Raw genomic sequence first — 23,141 nt, 5'->3', positions numbered from 1 at the left:
CCAAGTTACCTAGCCCACGGGCTGCGGGTGCATAGGTGTGAACTTGCGTCGGGTTTCGTCGTGGACTTCTATGGATGCCTGAAGGAAAGTTGCTGACAGGCAGTCAGTGAAGAGTGTCCGGTGGATCCCAAGGCTGGGATCAAGAAGAGAGGATACCTGCAAGCAGAAGGGACAGAGTCAGGGTCACTAGCCAGTGACCACGTGGAACCAGGAAGGAACCAGGCGATGTCGTGAAGATTGCAGGTGAAAGGTGAAGCTTGTCGCTGCAGCCACGGGTTCCAGGAGACGTCGAGGACGACCAGGACCAGGAGGCGAGCTGTCCCACGAAGGCTCTTGCTGTCGGCGGCGTCGAAGTCGAACTAGGACTCACCAAGCCTTGGCAAGCGGAACCCACGAAGAACGGAGGACTTGCTTCTGGTGCAGACCAGGAAGGTCTGGGGTGTTTCTCTTTTGCAAAGAAGCGGGAGCCAGTCTTGAGGAGCCAAACCAGCAGTGAAGATTTCAAGGTGTGTAGTCACAAAGGCCGCTAGCCAACGGGCAAGCAACCGGACAGACGCGGCAAGCAGGAAAATGCAGAAGGGCCCCACGCAGGACTCGTGGAGTGTGGGGGGCTGATCTTCGGTGCAGATGGTGCTTGGGGTTGGGGCTTCTCAATCCCCGGTGCACAACTTCGAGGGTGCCTCAGAAGCTGCGCTGGAAGATACTCGCCACTTTTCCCAGGTAGCCGGTCCCACGTCTCTCGTCGCCTCCACGGATCTCAGCTCGGCTGTGGATGTGGATCAGGGTCGGAGAAGTCGGGAAGTCAAGGCTCTGGTCGGGCTCTGCAGTCGGTCCCTCGTAGAACTTCAGCAAAGCAAAGGGTAGTCTCTTGATGGTGCCTGTTTGCACAGGGTAGCCACTCCTTGGCCACAAGGGAGATTCTTCAGTCTTCTTCTTTCATCGAATGTCGAAGGTCCAGAGTTTCTGTTCAAGTTGCAGGTTCAGGATAATCTAATCTCCTGGGGCCCAGCTACCACTCTTATACTAATCTGGGGGGCTGGGTTGCCTGCTAGGTCACGCCTTATGGGTGGGATCTGGGAGGGGGGTGGTTACACCCCCTTCCCTTTGTCCAGTTTCGCGCCAGGACTGGGGCTGGTGTGCCCCAGCACCGGTTTGAACTGGACTATGCATGGGACACCTTGTGTGCCCCAGGCATGTCTCATTCCTTTCAGCCCTCCCTGCCCCAATACACTAAAGTCTGTCTGGGGAGGTGCTAGCACCTCCCCAAGCAGGAAACCTATTGTCCAAGCCTCCCTTGCCGGGACCACTCCCAGCAGCAGGAGGTCAGACTTGTGTCTGTGGCAGCAGCATCCATTTTGTGATGCTGAGGCTTTGGTTAGAGTTAAACAGCAAAGTAGGATTTTAACATGTCTCTCCCTCTAGAAGGGGGGAATAATATCCTCATCACCAGAAATGGTATAGGGGTATTATTCCAAAGTGTTAGACACCTTACACGACATGTTTTGATAAAGCCAAACCATAGTTACCATAACCATTTAAGATTATAAGGTACTTTAAGAGTATATGGTAGGCTATATCATAGAACAGCTATAAGGACATGGTTCCGAAAGCTGCAGACAGGCTCAGCTCATGCTAAAGCACCATCTCACATGTTACCAAGCACTCTGCCTCCAGGATTGTTAAGGCTTGCCATAGGAGTGGCTGATAGGTACACATGTGTCTATTTTAAGGGTAGATATAGGTATACTATATCTAAGCAAGGGGTGATTACACGACCTTGCCCCAGCTGAGTGATCAGCCAGTTGTGTCTGATTGGAAGGCCAGAACAGGGGTGGCATAATACATGCTGCAGCCCCTGGGAGGCCTAGGGTACACCTATGCCCTGGGTACCTAGGGTACACTGTACAGGGTCCAATAAGGTGATCCTTACCAATTGGGAATGTACCTAGGGTACATGGAGTCCATTTTAAAGAGAGAGCAGACAGCCTGAGACCCTGAATGGCAGGATCTCAGGCCAACTAAGTCGAAAAACCAGCTAGACACTAGGCAAAAAGTTGGGGGTAACCATAGTCAGATATCCACCTTCCTACATTGGGTAGTAAGGTTAAGGACTATACAGGATTGTATAATTTGACCATTAGAGAACAAATCCTTAACAACTGTCAAAACCAGCTGCTGCATCAACACTTGATTGACTCTGACCTAACTTCTCCCCAGGAATTGGGAAAGAAGGCGGATAGGTGGGTCAGGACTAGAGTTAAGCAGAAAAACCAGAACCAGGGCGGTGATCAGAAAAAGGCAGACCAGAAGGGTAATGAGCAGAAATCAAAAGACCAGAAGTCTTCACCAGGCCCCCAAAAGGCTCAGGGGGAGGGTGGTCCCAAAAAGGATAAAAAGAAAGATGGCCAAAAGAAAGCTTGGTGTAACTATTGTAAGTCCATTTCTCATTGGTATAGTGAATGCACCAAAAAGGACAAGCCCCCAACCACCATTGCCCCTAAGGCAACTGTACCCCCTAGTCCAGCTGTAAGTGGTGGTTCCCAGCAAAAGGGTGTAATAGGGCTAACCCTGGGAACTGAAGTGGATTCTGGCCTAGTCGGAATGCCCACTCAGGCTGTTCTGATCTGTGATGGGGACATAGCTTTGTCCTCTACTATAGGTCCCAGTAACCTGGGCAAGTACAGACAGACTCCTTTGATCAACCAAAGAATGGCTCAGGCCTACAGGGGCACAGGTGCTAGTGTCACAATGGTGACACCTGCCTTTGTGGACCCTGGACAGATCATGCTAGGTGAGATCAACCTAGTGACCAACGCTAGCAATGCCACTACCTCCCATAGTGTGGCAATTGTTAACTTCTCCTGGGGAGGGGTAACTGGCCTCAAGAAAGTTGTGGTAAGTTCAGACCTTCCTGTAGAGTGTCTGTTGGGAAATTACCTTGAAACTTCAGTGTGGGCTGAAGTGGAGTATAGGACCCATGCAGAAATGCTGGGAATAGATGCACATGTCCTTGCTGTGACTAGGTCACAGGCCAAAAAGTGCAACACTGAACAAGTGCTGGATCCTGGGACAATGGACCAGACACAGCCCAAGAGAAAGAGCAGTAGGGTAAAGGCTGTGCCTTCCCCCCTGCCTCAGGTAGAGGATCAGCCCTCACAGGAGGATGATTCTGAGAGCTCTGAAGGAACTGTCCTAGAAGAACTGGAACCTGACCAGGTTGAGTTTCTTGGGACAGGGGGATCTTCAAGGGCAAATCTGAGGCAGGCACAATAAGACTGTCCTTCTCTTGAACCCCTCAGACAGCAGGCTGCTGCTGAGTCTGCAGGGAATGCTCAAGGTACCCATAGAGTGTATTGGGATGAAGGGCTGCTGTACTCAGAGGCTAGAGACCCCAAGCCTGGTGCATCCAGGAGGTTGGTCATACCCTTGAGTTTCAGAGGCGTCCTTCTTACCTTTGTGGTAAATAATTTAATTACCGGGACTGAATTTAATACGGAATCTAGGAAAAAACATAGCTCAGTAAAATAAGAGGCAGAATCCGTGGTATAAGAGGTTTCTGAATGGGCTTTATTCCAAAATGGCCGACTCGAGTCGCGGCCTTCAGGTTCCGTCACCACGGGGGTTCAGGAAGTGAAGTACAATATTTTATTGACAAGAAATGACTTTTATAGAACATACATTACAATGAAGCGAATGCGGTAGGCGTAACAATTGATAAGGAAAATGACGATTCACATGCGTAACCGAAAATGGGCGTAATAAGGAGTAAAAAGGAACATAATTGGTTATGATGTCATATATAGGTGGATCTATAAGATTATACTTGGCATAGATGCGCGCGCAGCAGCATGACGTGTGATTGACGTGCAACTAGGGGGTGAAGGGGAATTGACATTTAGCTCTACATGTGGAGACAAGAAGTCTGGGGGGTCAAGTCAACCTAATCCCAAATCATATCTAACATCCTATGTTTAAAGAACTATGTTATCCACAAAGGAAGGACTCTCGGACAGAATCTATTCTATACTGACTGTGTGTGCGTGCACAAGCGTCTAAGTGTCTATATGAGATGCAAGGGGCAGAAACCTTCCATGGTAACAGGGCTATGAATTACTTGCATGAGGACAGAGAGGCCGGGCCCTTTGCTTGGTAGCTGAAGGAAATGTTTACCTAAACTACTAGACAGGAATGCATCGGCTGAGGAACGAAGCAGATAACTCGAAGGTGAAATACGGTTTCTTGGCAGGCAGGCAAAACCGGCCGAGGCAGGCACCGTTAGCCGCACAGGGAGTAGGACAAAGTTCATGGATACAGATGCGAGCTCAAGCTGAAGCTGTCAGAGGCAGAGAGCAAGGGAAAGCTTGATGGCAGAATTGGGGCCTACTCGCCTGAACTGAAAAATGGAGTAACTGAGCCATATAAAGTCGGTGGCCTTTCATACTTAGGAATCGAATATCCAGCCCATTCATGGTGGATCTGACAGAGGACATGTTGACGGTGGACGCACATGTGTTTGCGTCTTCAGAACTGGAACGGGAGGGAACATACATGTACTTGTAACATGCATATAGAACCGTTGGGGTCCAAGATAGGGGACATAACCGATCGTGAAAATCCAGATTTCCACATTCCCTCCTTGTCCCCTACTTGCCCATCAAGAGACATCAATCTTCATTAATCCATCGATTTGTTCATGGAGCATCATTTATTCTTCTTTCTTCTTCCGGGATCGTGAGTGAAAACCTTGATGTGGAATACACGATGTGGCACACAGGCCACAAATCGCTGGTCCACATTGCAGGCATAAGCAGCAACTGAATAGTATAAGAAGGCCAATACCTAGGAAGGATAGAACTCTCCATCCCCAGGCTGATATCACACTCCAAAACCACCCGGACCAAGTCCAAGTGCCTGGATTCTGGTGTATCTGGCTCACAATCTTATGAAGGCGAGTTATAGCTTTATATACAGATGGCGAATTTTCTGGTATGAATACGCAGCAGCTTGACCCGATGACCCTACAGGCTCCGCCCCTATCGGCCAGGATGACGTCAAGAACAAGACGATTTTGAAGAACAACAATCCTCATCGCAGATTGCTCCTCTGTCAAGTTGCCTAGGGCGGCAATAGTTTCATTCACTACGGCTTCAAGAGTCTTAGTTAATCTACGTATTAGCTTACTATTTGAAATTGTACCTATATAGGGAAAGATGCCTTTATTAAAATCTACATACTTGTCCCATGCCGTCTCAGTGTAATCGACAATTGGGAGATCTCTCCGCTCTCTATTGTGTACTAAATGAATATTTCTATAATAATCAGGAGGAGCTAGGAAAACAGGTGGCAAAAGGAATGCAATGTAGCAGGTACCATCCCAATCTAGAGGTAGACGCATATATGCAGTCTGACCACATATAAAGTAGGAGTGGCGAGAAGCTCTGAATGAAGATTTGCCTTGATCACTGAATTCTACTATAGTAGTGCATTTACTATGGCCCATATGTATGGAACCAACTTTTCTTACACACAATTCACCCTTCGCTGGGAATACTGACATGGTGGGCAAAACTAGTTCAACTTCGGATTCGACATTTAGAATCATGAGATTAGGTGTAAAATTACCTAATCCATATACTTCATTTTCTAGATCAGTTCCTGTTCCTTTGGGGCGACCCTCCTTGTCAGGGTAACAGACTTTGAGTAAAACTAGGTTCAGATTTCCCCATACCCAATGGTCTTGATAAACTGCTGTGTCTGAGTCTATGGAATTGATTAAACTAAACCATGCTCCACAGGAGCCATTATGTGTAAACGGATGTGGAAAGAAAGGCAGGACTCCTTTATAATTCTGATAGGGAGGGAGTCGGCCACACACCCAACAATTAGTAGCATTACTAGTCTGATGGGAATGGTGTAACATACTAATGAAAGTGTTATTGCGCAGCGCAAGTCTATAGGACAATTCATGCGGGGGTAGGTCACTAAAAGAATGTTCATCAGTTATATTGAAAACATGTTTAGAAATAGGATAATATATATGCAACAATATACTTGCAGTTATTATTATAAAACTCAAGAAAAACAAAATTAATAACGTCACTATACAGTGGCTACGCAGTGATTTACAATACGCATGTCGTTTCAACATTTTTCGCGATTTTCCATGATTCAGGTCTAAGGGATACATGTCGGAGACAGATTCAACCGCTTCACCTTGGAGAGGACTTAAACAATCAAATCGTCCGACGGTTTAGGCCTGAGTTTCAGTTTATAAAGTTCCTGACTGTTGGCCTCAGCCAAAGGTAGTTTTGAGTCAATGGGTGAAGACACACGAGGTGGGCTATTCACATCCGAAGGAAGTCCATGAAATTTCTTGATATGACTTGAATGCACCCATCCTTTTCTGCCTTCGATCTTCACGGCTGTCCTTGTGGTAAGCAGGACCAATTTGGGTGACTTCCACCTGGGCTCCAGCTGAGTCTTTCGGTCGAAATTCCTCACAAGAACGAGGTCCCCCGGAACTACGTCATGGGGTTTCACCTCAGTGTTGTCGGGAAAGGCTGCAGCTACCTGTGAACGACAAGATTGTAGTGCAGACATCAAGGAAGCCAGGTAATCTGTCAGCATATTACAGTCAACATCAGTTATTTTACGGGGTATAGGCGTCCCCCACATATTCGGTGGTCTTCCAAAGATCACCTCATAAGGGGATAGCCCTGTTCGAGAGTGTGCTACCATTCTCATGTAAAAGAGTGCAACTGGTAATGCTACTACCCAGTCGACACCTTTCTCTCTGCATATTTTGGACAATCTGATTTTCAAAGTTTGATTATGTCGTTCCACGAGACCTGCTGCCTCGGGGTGTCGGACACAATGAAACTTCCATTGGTATCCTAGCAAAAGTGAAACGTGTTTCATCAGTTCGGATGAGAACGGCTGGCCGTTATCTGAATAGACAACACGTGGTAAACCGTATCGTGGGAAGAATTCTCGAACTAGCTGCTTGGCAGTGGTCGGGGCAGTGTAATCTGATACTGGGTATGCTTCAGTCCATCGGGAAAGAGCACAGACAACTACGAGAACATATTTGAATCCTCGACATCGTTCCATCTGGATATAATCCATCTGGAGGACTTCAAAAGGGTGATCAGGAGGCTGAAATCCACCCTGCTCTACGGGGATGCTTTTTCCTGGGTTAAACTGACAACATATCATACAGGTACGGACTTTTTGCTTAGCTGCTTCCCGTAAATGTTTGTTGAACCAAATGTGTTGAATGCTGTCTAGCATAGCTTTCTCTCCTAAATGTGCCGGACTGTGAATTGTAGTTATGATAGCTTGGACCATAGAGTCAGGAAGGAACCATACAGATTTCTCCTTCGTCATCCATCCCTGGTCTGTTTGGATCCCTCCTAGTTCAGTCCATTTCTTTATTTCGTCTGCTGTAGCATGTGTCTGTATGTCAATTATGTCAAGTGCGGGATCCTTAACCGTCATACAATGTGTTGGTGTCGGAACTATTGGCTTTGTCATGTCGGATGTGCGAGTTTGAGCAGTCTGTTTAGCTGTTCTGTCAGCTAAATCGTTGCCTTGAGAAATGATATCAGTGACTTTCGTATGTGCTTTGCACTTCATAATCGATATAGCAGTGGGCAGATGAATTGCGTCTAACAGAGCATGAATGAGGGACCCGTGCTGTATATGGGTGCCATGAGAAGTTAAATAACCTCTCTCTCGCCACAGCACCCCAAAGTCATGTACAACTCCGAATGCATAACGTGAATCAGTGTATATGTTAACTTTCTTATTTGTGGCTTGAATACAGGCTTGTGTCAGAGCAATAAGCTCTGCTGCTTGGGCTGACAAGGTATTTATACAGTTTGTTTCAATGACTTCAGTATCTGTTGTGACTGCATACGCGGCCACTAAATTTCCTGTACTTGTTCTCATACATGATCCATCTACATACAACGTCAGGTCTGGATCTAACAATGGAACGTCTGTCAAGTCTTGTCTGGGTTTCGTTGTTATTGTAATAACTTCAACACAATCATGAGCTAGTGGGTCTGTTCCGATTACAGGTAAAAGTGTAGCAGGATTCAATGTATTACAACGTCTGATTTCTATATGTGGCTGAAACAACGTTAGTTCATACCCTGTAAGTCTTGCTATGGTCAAGTGTTGTGTTTGCGTTCGGTTCACAAGAACCTCTACTGCGTGTGGTACTTGTACTGTCAACGGATGTCCTAACACTATGGCATCGCTTTGTCTGATTGCTAAAGCTGTCGCTGCTACTGATTTTAGGCATGCAGGCAAAGCCTGAGCTACGGGATCTAATGTACTAGAAAAATAAGCACATGGTTTGTGTGCTCCTGCTTGTTCCTGTGTGAGTACTGACAAGGCAGTACCTTCGCGTTCCGTAACGAAAAGTGTAAACTGTTTACTGTAACATGGTGTTGCTAAAACAGGTGCTTGACATAAAGCTTTCTTTAGGCTTTCAAAAGCTTGTGTATGTTCCTGAGTCCAAGGGAGAACAGTCGATGTGGCTGCCTCCTGTGTTGTCAACTGAATGAGTGGTTTTGCTAGAAATGCATATTGAGGAATCCACTGCCTACAGTATGAAGTGAGGCCTATGAAAGCCCGCACCTCCTTTTGTGTCTTGGGTATTGGCATGTTAGCTATTAACTGAATGCGGTCGGGTGTAAGCTGCCTCCCCTCCTTGGACAGCGAGTGACCAAGATAAACAACTCGCTGTACACAGAATTGCAGCTTAGAAGGGGATACCTTGTGCCCCTTTTCGGCTAGAAATTGTAAAACTGTCAGTGATGCTTTCTCACATTCGGGTTCGCTTCTCGCGGTGATCAGCAGATCATCGACATATTGAAGCAGAGCAGTGTTAACTGGCATGTGGATACTATCGAGTTCTCGTTTCAGTGCTTGGCTATAGATGCTGGGGCTTTCTGTAAATCCTTGAGGTTCGCGTGAGAATTTAAAGCTACGTCCATTTAAACTAAATCCGAACAGATATTGGCTTTCCGGATCTATGGGGACGCTGAAAAAGGCATTCTTGAGATCAATTACTGTAAAGAATGTAGCTTGTGAGTCAATGGCCGTCAGTAATGATGAGATATCGGGGACCACAGGAAATTGTGGCACAATGCATTTGTTTAATTCGCGCAGATCAATAACCAGTCGATATACTGGCGGGGCCATTGGATCAGTTCGTTTAAGAATCGGAATTATCGGGGAATTACATACATTGGAGTCGGTTTCCACAACCACTCCTTGGGCAATAAGCTCGTCAATGATTTTCAGTAAAGCCATTACAGCATCTGGTGGTAACTTGTATTGCCGCATTCGTGGTAGTACCACTCCTGCCTTTAATGTGACTCGGTATGGTGTGATGTTCATGCAACCAACATCAGTAGGGCCTTGTGCCCATAAATATGCGGGTAAAGTCTGCAATCGGTGATCCATGTCTCTGGACACATAGTGACCTTTGAAATCACGTAAGAACAATCTTACTCCTTCCGGAGAACAACATATAATCGCCCCTAAAGCTTTCAATGTCTTTATACCTAACAAGTTTTCTGGGCATGATTTGGTAAGTAATAAATCTGTAGTTCGTGTCAAGGGACCAATCGTAAGTGGAAGTGGCTGTGATACTTCATTAACAATAGGTTTTCCTGAAAAACCAAGGGAAACATTTTGAGAGCCTGAGAGGGGTGCCCCTGGAACTTCACTACGTTTTATTGTTGTTCGACTTGCCCCTGTATCAAGTAAAAATTTTCTGTCTTGACCTAATAATTCACTGTGCACATAAGGTCCTTCTTGATCTACTGGGATCTCAATAAGGGGTAAGTCAACTTCCCTCTCTAGGCTTGTTCATGCGTAACGTTGATACTCAGGATATTCATACTGTGCGGTCTGATACATTTGTCGTGTTGTTGTTTGTGTGGCAGCAACAGGCAGCGCTGGTGCAGCTGGCACAAACTGTATGGACTGTTGTGAGGCTGGCATGGACTGCTGCGGAGCTCCTTGTTCATTCTGGTCCTGTCTGAGTGGTCGTGGTCTTTCTTTGGCAATACCTACAGCTATATTACGTTTCAGAACTGGACAATCGTGTACATAATGACCTAGTTGTTTACAGTAATTGCATGTTCCCTTTACAGGAACTGCTGAATCACTGGAATGTGTCGTACCCTTTTTATGTCCTTCAGCTGGAACTGTCTGGGAAACTAGCATTTTCATTTTTGTGTCTTTCATGCGTCTCTGTTCGTGTTCTTGTTCATCTCTAATTCTATTGTGATGATACTGTAACATTTGTAACATTTGTGACGGAGTGTTACCTTGCCATGTACTTTCGAATTTCAATACTCTATTCTTCACTTGAGGCAAGGAATTTTCCACTAATTTTGTCACAAATAGATGTGGATATGACTCACTATTTGCTTTTATCCCACTATTTATACCAAAACATTTTTCAAATCGGGCATAGAAATCACTAGTGTCTTCATCTTGTTTTTGTTTACAGGCTGAGATTGCACCCCAATCTTCCTTTTTCGTAGTCAATAAACGTGGCAGTACCTGTACTAGTAAACCTGGTAATGCTTTAACTTTATCCCCGAGCCCTGAACCTGCAGTTCGGCCTCTTTCTTCGGTTTCTAATGCTGTCCAGTCTATCTTTTGGTCACCCACTTCCCACTCTTTTTCCTTAAGTTTTTCATAAATGCCAGCAGGCATTAGCACCTTTAATATCGTCATAATGTCAGGATAGGTATACTCTCCCATCAATAACATATCTTTAATTTCTCGGTGAAAACCCGCTGGGTCCTTGTCATGACTGGGTACCACCTTTTTCATTTCTAACAATTCCATTTTAGATATGGGTGTATATACAAAGACACGGTGAAACTGATTGTCCTCGCCTTTTATTGGGTGCACTTCTCGTAAAGGATTCTGTCTATCCATGTAATACGGCGTTCTTTCCTTGTTGGGCAGTGAGAAAGGATCTGGGCTTACAAAAAGAATGTACTGTTTTCTTGATACTAGTATTTCTTTAATTAACTTATTACCTGAGCCTCTCCACCTATTCGTGAGTAGTTCAGTCAATATATCAGGTAAGGGACCAGGATCAGAATGTTGGTGCTTATATAAGATTAGAAGTTGCTGAATCATATAAATCCCAGCCAAACGCTGTTCATCTGGGCTGAGGTTCAAAAACGTGTGTGCTACTGTGTCATCACCATATTTTCCGGGGCTGTCAATCCAGTGAACGGCTGACCTAGCTAATTCTTGTTCATCCATAGAATCGAGTAGGTGATAACCTCTTCGTTCTCGAAGTACCTTGTCAACGGCTTGGAACGAATGTTCGGGAGACCTCATATTTATTATAGGTGTCGGATAAGTTCTGTTATTATCTGGACATATCGGGTGTATCGGATCAGAAAAACATCTAGTATTATTACAGGACCTTCCTCTACCTACATAGGCTATGGTGTCCGACTGTCTTGCGGGAACTTCTGATTCCCCTCCCTCGTTTTGTTCAAACTCATCTACCTCCAATCTTTCTTCATGTATCTGTTCTATTTCTTTCTTGATTTTTCGGCACATTGCTACTATACTTCCTTGTTTATCATGTCTTCCGTCTGATATATTCTGGCTCCATCTTGTAAGAGTTTGCATTACTTCCGTGTTTACCCCCGGTCGGTCTTGATTTCTGATCACACAATTTACGAGAAAACGTAACAATTCCCCCTGTATCTCCACTTTCTGATATTCCATAGCTCTGTTAATGCATTCAGGGTCTTTCCCTGTTTGGACAAAATGATATATGTTATCCAGATGCATAGTCATTCCTGGTAACTTCCCTAAAAACCCTGCAGCTCTTCTGATACGTAATGATGCCAGAACCATTTCGTCCTCTTTGCCGGGCACTGGGTCATATCTACAATCTACTAAAAGGTCCTTAAGCGTGCGGGTATTTATAAGTTTGGGCGTACGAGAATGTACTTGTTCTTGAAAAGTAAGTTTACTTATTCGGGGTGGTGTAGAATAACCGCTAGTAGCACCTCCGGTAGCCCCCTCTGGGGTACTGGGCGCAAAAGGATTCGTTGAACGTGCTACAGCAACTACAGGTGTGGACACAACTGTAGAATCGGCTGCGGGAACAGATGCGGAGACAGATGTGCTTGCCGAAGCTTGTGCCGGAGTTTGTTGTTGCACAGATACAGACACCTGATCTTGACGTTGAGCCCCCCCAGCAGACGGTCTGTGTGGTGCGGGGTTAGCATACTCGGGAGCTGCGTCATCTAAATATGAGGAAAGGAAAACATCTTCTGCGGTTCTGGGACGCCCTTTTGGATGTACTTTTATTGGAAACAATGGGGGTGGCAAGTCTTTTGGTATCTCCGTAGCAGCCTTAGGTAATCCTTCGGCCAGTAGGGGATACATACCTTTCATAAGGGCATTTCTTTGTCTATCGGCTTGTTCTGTTTTTACTCGTGTACCCTCTTCAATCAACAAATTTTCTCGGACTTTATTTGCACTTTCTTTACTTCTCTCTTCCTGTCTTAGCGCTTTTTCGGTACGTCTATGCGATTCCTTACGCCATAACTCAACAGCGTCTTTCTGTGACTGTCTAGCTTTCCTCTTCCACAACTCTTCTTCTACTTTCATAATACACTCTGCATCCCAGGTCCCAGCTACGGGCCATCTCTGACTTTCTGGTAATTCTTTGGTGTAGTCCACCCATAAATCAAGAAATAATATGGCGTCTAAGCCATGTTTGTGATACATGAAGTGCCCTGGAGTGTCCCTAGGAGGAATAGGAACGGCTTCTTCAAGTACCCCTTTTCTAGTAGTGATCTGTCTTAGTTTCGAAAAGAGCGGCATATTGACAACTGATCTGATACTTAATCTTGAACTCACACTGATCTGATACTTAGTCTTGAACACACTCAATACAAAAAGCACAATAATAAACAGTCATTCATACCACAATATGCAGGACGTTGTCTAACACATTACGTTTTAACACATTAAACATTTAACCTTTGAATGAAACAACAATGGTGATCGTCTGCAAAACTAAATCACCAAGCATAATTCTTGACAATAACTAGATACTTCGGAATACTTGATATACTGCTAAACAGTACATATACACTGCTGAAACAGTGCAGACCGGATTTGTGTACCCAAATCCGTCTTGACCGGCACAACCTATGTGCACGTCAGAACGCCTCCCCAGCAATGGTACTCACCGGGTAGCTCGGAACGGAAGGCCTCGAAACGGAGCTGAACTGGACTCGACTCGACAACTTCGGAAAAACTGCGGACATCGGACTCTCTGGACATCGGGACTTCGAAATCTGGTGGGCCTCTGTATACCTCGGATCTTGCTCTCTCAGCTAGGCTCTGGTCGGGATACTTCGCACTTCTCACCGCCTCGTCTGGGTTGATCGCAGCCTCAGTCGCCCCCGCTTGACCGGAGGGAGCTACAGGAAATCCTGCTGGTACGCGTTTTTGTCCGTCCAGCTGTGGCAGGAGACCGGGCCTGCAACGCACCACCGGCGCGTGAGATGAGAAAGTGTCCCTGTTCGGGCGCCAATCATGTGGTAAATAATTTAATTACCGGGACTGAATTTAATACGGAATCTAGGAAAAAACATAGCTCAGTAAAATAAGAGGCAGAATCCGTGGTATAAGAGGTTTCTGAATGGGATTTATTCCAAAATGGCCGACTCGAGTCGCGGCCTTCAGGTTCCGTCACCACGGGGGTTCAGGAAGTGAAGTACAATATTTTATTGACAAGAAATGACTTTTATAGAACATACATTACAATGAAGCGAATGCGGTAGGCGTAACAATTGATAAGGAAAATGACGATTCACATGCGTAACCGAAAATGGGCGTAATAAGGAGTAAAAAGGAACATAATTGGTTATGATGTCATATATAGGTGGATCTATAAGATTATACTTGGCATAGATGCGCGCGCAGCAGCATGACGTGTGATTGACGTGCAACTAGGGGGTGAAGGGGACTTGACATTTAGCTCTACATGTGGAGACAAGAAGTCTGGGCGGTCAAGTCAACCTAATCCCAAATCATATCTAACATCCTATGTTTAAAGAACTATGTTATCCACAAAGGAAGGACTCTCGGACAGAATCTATTCTATACTGACTGTGTGTGCGTGCACAAGCGTCTAAGTGTCTATATGAGATGCAAGGGGCAGAAACCTTCCATGGTAACAGGGCTATGAATTACTTGCATGAGGACAGAGAGGCCGGGCCCGTTGCTTGGTAGCTGAAGGAAATGTTTACCTAAACTACTAGACAGGAATGCATCGGCTGAGGAACAAAGCAGATAACTCGAAGGTGAAATACGGTTTCTTGGCAGGCAGGCAAAACCGGCCGAGGCAGGCACCGTTAGCCGCACAGGGAGTAGGACAAAGTTCATGGATACAGATGCGAGCTCAAGCTGAAGCTGTCAGAGGCAGAGAGCAAGGGAAAGCTTGATGGCAGAATCGGGGCCTACTCGCCTGAACTGAAAAATGGAGTAACTGAGCCATATAAAGTCGGTGGCCTTTCATACTTAGGAATCGAATATCCAGCCCATTCATGGCGGATCTGACAGAGGACATGTTGACGGTGGACGCACATGTGTTTGCGTCTTCAGAACTGGAACGGGAGGGAACATACATGTACTTGTAACATGCATATAGAACCGTTGGGGTCCAAGATAGGGGACATAACCGATTGTGAAAATCCAGATTTCCACACCTTGGCCCATGATATTCCCCTTGCAGGACATTTAGGCCAGAACAAGACTTGGGACAGGCTTGTCCCTCACTTTCACTGGCCTCACATGTCAGAAGATACCAAGGAGTTTTGTCGCTCCTGTGTCACCTGCCAAGCCAGTGGCAAATCAGGTGGCACAACAAAGGCCCCCCTCAGGCCACTACCTGTGGTGGGGGTTCCCTTTGAGAGAGTGGGGATAGACATTGTAGGACCAATGGACCCCCAAACAGCATCTGGGCACAGATTCATACTGGTGATAGTGGACCATGCCACCAGGTATCCAGAAGCTATACCCCTGAGGACCACAACAGCACCTGTTGTGGCAAGAGCCCTACTTGGAGTATTCTCCAGAGTGGGTTTTCCAAAGGAGGTTGTGTCTGACAGAGGTGCCAACTTCATGTTAGGGTATTTGACTGCAATGTGGAAGGAGTGTGGTGTAAACTACAAATTCACTACCCCCTATCACCCACAATGCAATGGGCTTGTTGAAAGGTTCAACAAGACCCTAAAAGGGATGATAACAGGTTTACCAGACAAGCTTAGGTGAAGATGGGACATCCTTTTACCCTGCCTTCTGTTTGCTTACAGAGAGGTCCCACAAAAGGGGGTTGGCTACAGCCCTTTTGAGCTTTTGTTTGGGCATCCTGTAAGGGGACCACTGTGTCTAGTAAGGGAAGGATGGGAGAGACCTCTCAGACAACCAAAACTGGACATAGTGGATTATGTACTTGGCCTCCGCTCCAGGATGGCAGAGTATATGAAGAAGGCTTCTAAAAACCTTGAGGCAAGCCAAGAACTCCAAAAAGCTTGGCACGACCAAAAGGCTGTACTGACTGTGTACCAGCCAGGGCAGAAAGTGTGGGTGCTGGAGCCAGTGGCCCCAGCAGCACTCTAAGACAAATGGTCTGGACCCCACACTATTGTTGAGAAGAAGGGAGAAGTCACCTACTTGGTGGACCTTGGGACTCCCAGAAGCCCCCACAGGGTGCTTCATGTCAACAGATTGAAGGCATATGTTGACAGGGCAGACATGGGCTTACTCATGGCTACAGATGAGGGGCAGGAGGAAGAGAGTGACCCTCTCCCAGACTTGCTGACTCAGAACCCTGATGATGGTTCAGTTGATGGTGTGGTCTTTTCTGCCAGCCTCACTAACCATCAGCAACAGGACTGCAGACAAGTTCTGCAGTCCTACTGACATTTGTTCTCTCTGACCCCAAGTCAGACAAACTGGTGCACCCGTGAGGTGGCCACTGGTGACAGTCTGCCTGTGAAGAGTAAAATCTACAGGCAACCTGACCATGTCAGAGACTGCATAAAGATTGAGGGACAAAAGATGTTGGAGCTGGGAGTCATTGAACCTTCAGAGAGCCCTTGGGCTAGTCCTGTAGTTCTTGTGCCAAAACCTCACACCCAAAATGGTAAGAGAGAGATGAGGTTTTGCGTGGATTACAGAGGTCTCAATGCTGTCACTAGGACAGATGCCCACCCAATACCTAGGGCAGATGAGCTCATTGACAGATTGGCAGCTGCCAAGTTTTTGAGTACATTTGACCTGACAGCAGGCTACTGGCAAGTCAGACTAGCTGAGAGTGCAAAGGCCAAAACTGCTTTCTCAACCCCAGGAGGACATTATCAATTTATGGTAATGCCCTTTGGCTTGAAGAATGCACCTGCCACTTTCCAAAGGTTGGTGAATCAAGTCCTTACAGGCCTGAATGACTACTGTGCAGCTTATCTTGATGATATTGCTGTCTTTAGCTCCACCTGGGAGGATCACCTGGTCCACCTGAGGAATGTTTTAGGGGCCCTGCAAAAGGCAGGCCTCACTATCAAGGCCACTAAGTGCCAGATAGGGCAGAGCAAGGTAGTGTACCTGGGCCACCTAGTAGGTGGGGGTCAGGTTCAACCACTGGAGAGCAAGATCCAGACCATAAAAGACTGGACTCCTCCAATTACCCAGACTCAGGTCAGAGCTTTCTTGGGCCTGACTGGGTACTACAGAAACTTTGTAAAGAACTATGGGTCCATTGTGACACCACTTAATGACTTGACCTCTAAGAAGATGCCAAAGAAAGTTCAGTGGACAGTAAGCTGTCAGAAAGCATTTGATGACCTGAAGCAGGCCATGTGCCCTGCAGCTATTCTGAAAAGTCCAGACTTCTTCAAAGAGTTCATAGTCCAGACAGATGCTTCTGAGTTGGGTGTGGGAGCTGTTCTTTCACAACTGAATATAGATGGTCAAGACCAGCCCATTGCTTTTATTAGTAGAAGGCTGACCCCTAGAGAGAAACGTTGGTCAGCTATTGAGAGGGAGGCCTTTGCTGTGGTTTGGACCCTGAAGAAGCTGAGGCCATACCTGTTTGGCACTCACTTCAAGATTCAGACCGACCATAAGCCCCTCTTGTGGCTAAATCAGATGAAAGGTGAAAATCCCAGACTTCTTAGGTGGTCCATTTCCCTACAGGGGATGGACTTCACAGTGGAACATAGACCTGGGACTGACCATGCCAATGCAGATGGACTCTCCAGATATTTCCACTTAGAACATGAAGACTCAACTGATCAAGGTTAGTTTAATGTCCCTAAGTTTGGGGGGGGGGGGTTGTGTAGGAGAGTAGGGTCTGCTTTCTATGTTCACCCCCACTTTTTGCTTTTGCTTCACTGGTTTTCGACTTAGATGTGGCTGTGGGCCTGCTAATCAGACCCACAGCCCAGCTGTTCTCTCTCTAAATTCATACTATGTACTTTAGGTACATAACCCAATTGGTAAGGATCACCTTATAGGTCCCTGTACAGTGTACCTTAGGTACCCAGGGCCTAGGTGTACCCTTGGCCTACCAGGGGCTGCAGCATGTATTATGCCACCCCTGGCTGGCCTTCCATTATGACACATCTGGCTGATCACTCAGCTGGGGCAAGGTCGTGTAATCACCCCTTGCTTAGGCATAGTATTCCTATACCTACCTTATATATAGACACATGGGTAACCTATCAGTCACTCCTATGGCTGGCCTTGACAACCCTGAAGGCAGAGTGCTTGGTAACATGTGAGATGGTGCTCTAGCATGAGCTGAGCCTGTCTGCAGCTTTCGGAACCATGTCCTTATAGCTGTTCTATGATATTGCCTACCATATACTCTTAAAGTACCTTATAATCTTAAATGGTTATGGTAACTATGGTTTGGCTTTATCGAAACATGTCGTGTAAGGTGCCTACCATATACTCTTAAATTGCCTTATAATCTGTACCCTAGGCCTCCCAGGGGCTGCAGCATGTATTATGCCACCCCTGTTCTGGCCTTCCAATCAGACACAACTGGCTGATCACTCAGCTGGGGCAAGGTCGTGTAATCACCCCTTGCTTAGATATAGTATACCTATATCTACCCTTAAAATAGACACATGTGTACCTATCAGCCACTCCTATGGCAAGCCTTAACAATCCTGGAGGCAGAGTGCTTGGTAACATGTGAGATGGTGCTTTAGCATGAGCTGAGCCTGTCTGCAGCTTTCGGAACCATGTCCTTATAGCTGTTCTATGATATAGCCTACCATATACTCTTAAAGTACCTTATAATCTTAAATGGTTATGGTAACTATGGTTTGGCTTTATCGAAACATGTCGTGTAAGGTGTCTAACACTGTGGAATACTACCCCCACACCGTTTCTGGTGGTGAGGATAGTATTCCCCCCTTCTAGAGGGAGAAGAGATGTTCAAATTCTACTACCCGGTTAAGGTTAACCAGAGCCCCAGCATCACAAAATGGATGCTGCTGCCACAGACACAAGTCTGACCTCCTGCTGCTGGGAGTCCTTCCAGCGAGGGAGGCTTGGACAATAGGTTTCCTGCCTTGGGAGGTGCTAGCACCACCCTAGACAGGACTTAGTGTATTGGGGCAGGGAGGGATGAATGAAACGAGACACTGCCTGGGGCACACAAGGTGTTCCATGCATAGTCCAGTTCAAACCGGCGCTGGGGCGCTCCAGCCCTAGTCCTGGCGCGAGACTGGACAAAGGGAAGGGGGTGTAACCACCCCCCTCCCTGGTCCCACCCATAGGAGGGACCTAGCAGGTAAACCAGGCCCCCAGATTAGTATAAGAGTGGGAGCTGGGTCCTTAGGACTTCGGATTATCCTGAACCTGCAACTTGAACAGAAACTCTTGACCTTCGACATTCGACTACGGAAGAAGACTGAAGAATCTCCCTTGTGGCCAAGGAGTGGCCACCCTGTGCAAACAGGCACCATCAAGCGACCTGCCGTTTGCTTTGCCTAGGTTCTACGAGGAACCGACTGCAGAGCCCGACCGGCGCCTTGACTTTCAGACTTCTCCGACCCTGATCCACATCCACAGCGAAGCTGAGATCCGTGGAGGCGACGAGAGACGTGGGACCGGCTACCTGGGAAAATTGGCTACTTGCTTCCAGCGCAGCTTCTGAGGCATCCTCGAAGTTGTGCTCTGGGGATTGAGAAGCCCCAACCCCGAGCACTATCTGCACTGAAGATCAGCCCTCCATACTCCACGAGTTCTGCGTGGGGCCCTTCTGCATTTTCCTGCTTGACGCGTCTGTCCGGTTGCTTGCCCGTTGGCTAGTGACCTCTGCGACGACGAACCTTTGACTTTCCACCGCTGGTTTGGCTCCTCCAGACTGGCTCTTGCTTCCCTGTGAAAGAGAAGCACCTCAGGCCTCCCTGGTCTGCAACAGAAGTGAATCCTTCATCCTGCGTGGGTTGCGCTTGCCAAGGCTTGTTGAGTCCGAGATCGACATCGACCCCGCCAACCGCAAGAGCCTTCGTGGGGCAGCTCGGCTCCTGGTTCTGGTCGTCCTCGACGCCTCCTGGTACCCGTGGCTGCTGTGACAAGCTTCACCTGCATCTTCACGACATCGCCTGGTTCCTTCCTGGTCCCTTCCTGGCTCCTGGCTGGTGACCTAGACTCTGTCCCCTCTGCTTGCAGGTATCCTTCTTCTTGATTCCATCCTTGGAATCCACCGGACACTCTTCACTGACTGCCTGTCAGCATCTGTCTTCAGGCATCCATAGGAGTCGACGACGAAACCCGACGCAAGTTCACACCTATGCACCCGCAGCCCGTGGGCTAGGTAACTTGAGTACTCCGGTGCTCACAAGGGTATTGACTATCCTAGTGTCTAGTTTCCAAGTCTCTAACTCCTAGTTCCTTCCGAAGTGTCCTAAAACTCTTAATTTCTAATTACTACTATTTCTATCGACTTTAACGCAATACGCGTGAGTGTTTCCACTCTGCACCTGAATCCCGTGGGCCTCCCACTTCCTAGCAATTGGTAGTATAGTGTAGCCCCAGCGATTCCCTAGGCCTAACCTGTGTTCGTGACAGTGGTTATTATACCACTTACTTAGTATATGGTTCGCGTGGCCCCTAGGGCCTAACTGTATTACTTACCTGTGTGACTTATGTATGCTTAAATAAGACTGTGTTGTACTTACCTCGAATCTCATAAAGAGTGCTGAGGGTATTTTGACTAGAATAAATACATTCTATTTTTATATATATCTATTGTGGTGTCCTTTCATTTGGTATTCAAGGGGTTGCAAATGGTATAACAGCTGGCTTCACATGCCATACAGAGTTTAGCCTAAGACTGCTCTTGTCCATTCTACCACTAGGATAGCTGGTCTATAAGGTTGACTTTACAACCAATTACCATAAGGGTTGTTTGGACTGATACAAGGTGTACACTAGAACTAGTGACATCATATATCAGGCCAACTTCTCACGCCATCAGAGTTATGATGGCGGGCAGACTGATTTCCGCCATCGTAATGAGCCCCTAATTTCTTCACTGTATTAAAGCCTAGAATAATTTTGGTGTTTTTTACTATCTTTCACAAACCATAGAGTCAGAGGATTTGCACTATGATAGTTCTTGCTAGAATCTCTTCTTAGGTGTTTGCCAGGATCTTTTAAAAAACATTAAATAATACATACAGTTATATATAAAGCTATATCAATATAAATACATAGAGGGGCGTTTGGGATAGTTTTGTTTTGCCATTGGTCTGTCTGAGTGTCATTTATTCTCTGCTAACATCCATGGCAGCAAACTATATGGGGTTATGGTTCAGTTCACATCAATCTTTTGGTCTCTTGCACTGTGAATGACAGTGTTATCTGATCACATCTACATCCACCTGAAAATGTGTGTGCTACAGTATCAGCACTTGTTGACCCGTCCATTAGTTTTGCAGTTTCTTCTTTTATAGTTCCTCTTTTATTTCTATGCTTCTCCTCTTTCTATTATAATGTTTCTTAAGAGACTACTTTAGCTTTCCAGGCAGTGCTAACAAGTCACTTTCTTGCTGCTCATTTCCTCTGCAGTGTGTTGCATCCCACAAAGCCACTTCCTCTAAGCCAGGAATATTACGGAATACTTTTGCCCATAGTGCATAATTGTTTCACCATTCCAAGATGGCCAACACATTAGTTCCCAGTGAGCGGCCATGCTTGAACTTTAAAACAATGATAGACTATTTAAATAGGTTTGCAAGACTGGCACACACTACTATGTTTAGGCTTATTATTGCAAGCATATGTTTGTAATGTTTTCTTTTTTCTTCTTGTTATCTTGCATATATTGTTGAGTTTGTCTGTGTTTTATTGCAGTTGTGTCAGAGGCTGAATGCAAGAATGAGTCAGTTGATGGATGAATGAGTGCAAAATAAGTGACTGAGGGCATGTCTGACGACTTATTGAGAGCCTAAACCCATCAATGACACAAAAGGCACTTTCTTTCATAAGTCAGACCTATTTTCAGTGCCTTTTTATCTTTTCAGCAGATTGTTACTGTGAAGAAAGGAGTTCTGCCCCTCAAAGTGCCACACTATTGAAGCAGAATGAGCGAGAGCGATCAGTGCTTCATCAGAACATTCAGCAACTGCCTTCCAGCATTTCTCCTGACATCGGTTGGTCCTGGTGCGTACATATAGCTGTGACACAGGACACTAAGGCCTAAAAACCCAGTGGGCTATGTGTATTTATTTATATTAGTTATTACTGCTTTAATTATAGGGCTTAAGACTGGCACTTAGGTGAGTGCTGGATCATGCTTGAATTAATTTGGTAGGAAATCTTGGAGCTTGACTTGTATCATGGGACAGGCAGAACTCCAGAATATAGTCTTTGGGGACACTTGTACTGGTGGAGTATATAAATAGTTATTTAAACTTTTCTTATTGATTAGTGTAATCATTTGCTCAAAACCAAGCAGAAGATATTATGTTGATGTACTCCATCTGACAGTCCTTTTTTAAATTTGCTGTGGCATTGCATGATTTCATTTTTATCTTTCTTTTAAGGCTAATGTGTTATTAAACTGCCAAGTCTGATTCATTATACAAATGTTGGAAGTTGAGGTTAATTCTCCCATGCTTTCTTCAAAGTAATCTATACTGATTGATGATGGCACTGTTGAAAGTTTTAATGCAAAGGAATACCAGATTAAGTCTGATCGGTCTCCTTTATCCACAGCTTCTCTTCCATTGGCCCACAAGATTGTAACTTCGTCAATAGGGGCCGTGCAGACTCCACTCCTGTGAGGCAGACAGATTTCAAGCAGGTACATAATAAACGTATTTCACATAAACTGGGATGTGTTACACTGTGTTCTGTTCAGTATTTCTTTGGAGAATACAGGAAAATATGCCAGGTGTGGTCTTTATGCCAGGTCGGTCTTTCGTGTAATGTCTTAGGTTTCCATTATATAATTCAGAACCTGCTGGCGCCCTAACTGATTTCATGAGCACTGAACAGCTATGCTTGTTGGAGTGATTGTTATATTTTCAGTGTTTTTGTGACCAGGGCCTAGATAGATCCGTCTTGGCCCTCAGGCACGCAGGTAAGTACCAGCATACCAATTTGAGCCAAAGGAGCAGACAAATTGTAACAATTGTATGTGATCGAGACTTCTAGGTGCAGATTCCTGACCTTGGAATATTCCCCAGGCATCAGACTAGATCCGAGAAATATTGAGCACTAGCTCTGTGCACCGGTAGGTGCCATCAATTGGCTCTGCATTGGTGTCGTCTGCGCCAGAAGTGATGTGCGACATGCCAATATAGGCGCTGTAGGAAGCTGGCTCTGTATTTACTATACCAAAGTGAGATATAGTGTGCACAGAGGGTTCACTGACAGAACATCGATGCTAAAAACATCGATGTTCTGAATATCGGAAAAAAATATCAAATATAAAAATATCGACTCCAGTACCCTAACAGATAAGTACAAAAATATTGAATCAAAAATATCGAAGTTAAAAATAAAGATGTAAAAAATATCGATTTAAAAATATAAAT

The 23,141-nt window shown here is 45.9% G+C and overlaps 1 protein-coding gene across 6 annotated transcripts in view; it reads left to right on the top strand.

Moving 5' to 3' along the window:
* The window catches only part of LOC146808798 (uncharacterized), a 741,989-nt gene that overhangs the window by 492,109 nt on the left and 226,739 nt on the right, over window positions 1-23,141 (top strand). For all 6 annotated transcript variants that reach the window (XM_085615615.1, XM_085615614.1, XM_085615612.1 and 3 more), the window contains 2 exons: window positions 21,627-21,762; window positions 22,318-22,405. In XM_085615615.1, coding sequence (XP_085471741.1) covers window positions 21,627-21,762; window positions 22,318-22,405 — 224 coding nt within the window. The remainder of the gene's footprint in view (window positions 1-21,626; window positions 21,763-22,317; window positions 22,406-23,141) is intronic.

This window comes from Triturus cristatus, chromosome 7 (assembly GCF_964204655.1).
Source record: "Triturus cristatus chromosome 7, aTriCri1.1, whole genome shotgun sequence".
Lineage (NCBI taxonomy): Eukaryota > Metazoa > Chordata > Amphibia > Caudata > Salamandridae > Triturus > Triturus cristatus.
This window is presented reverse-complemented; position numbering and strand designations above follow the sequence as displayed.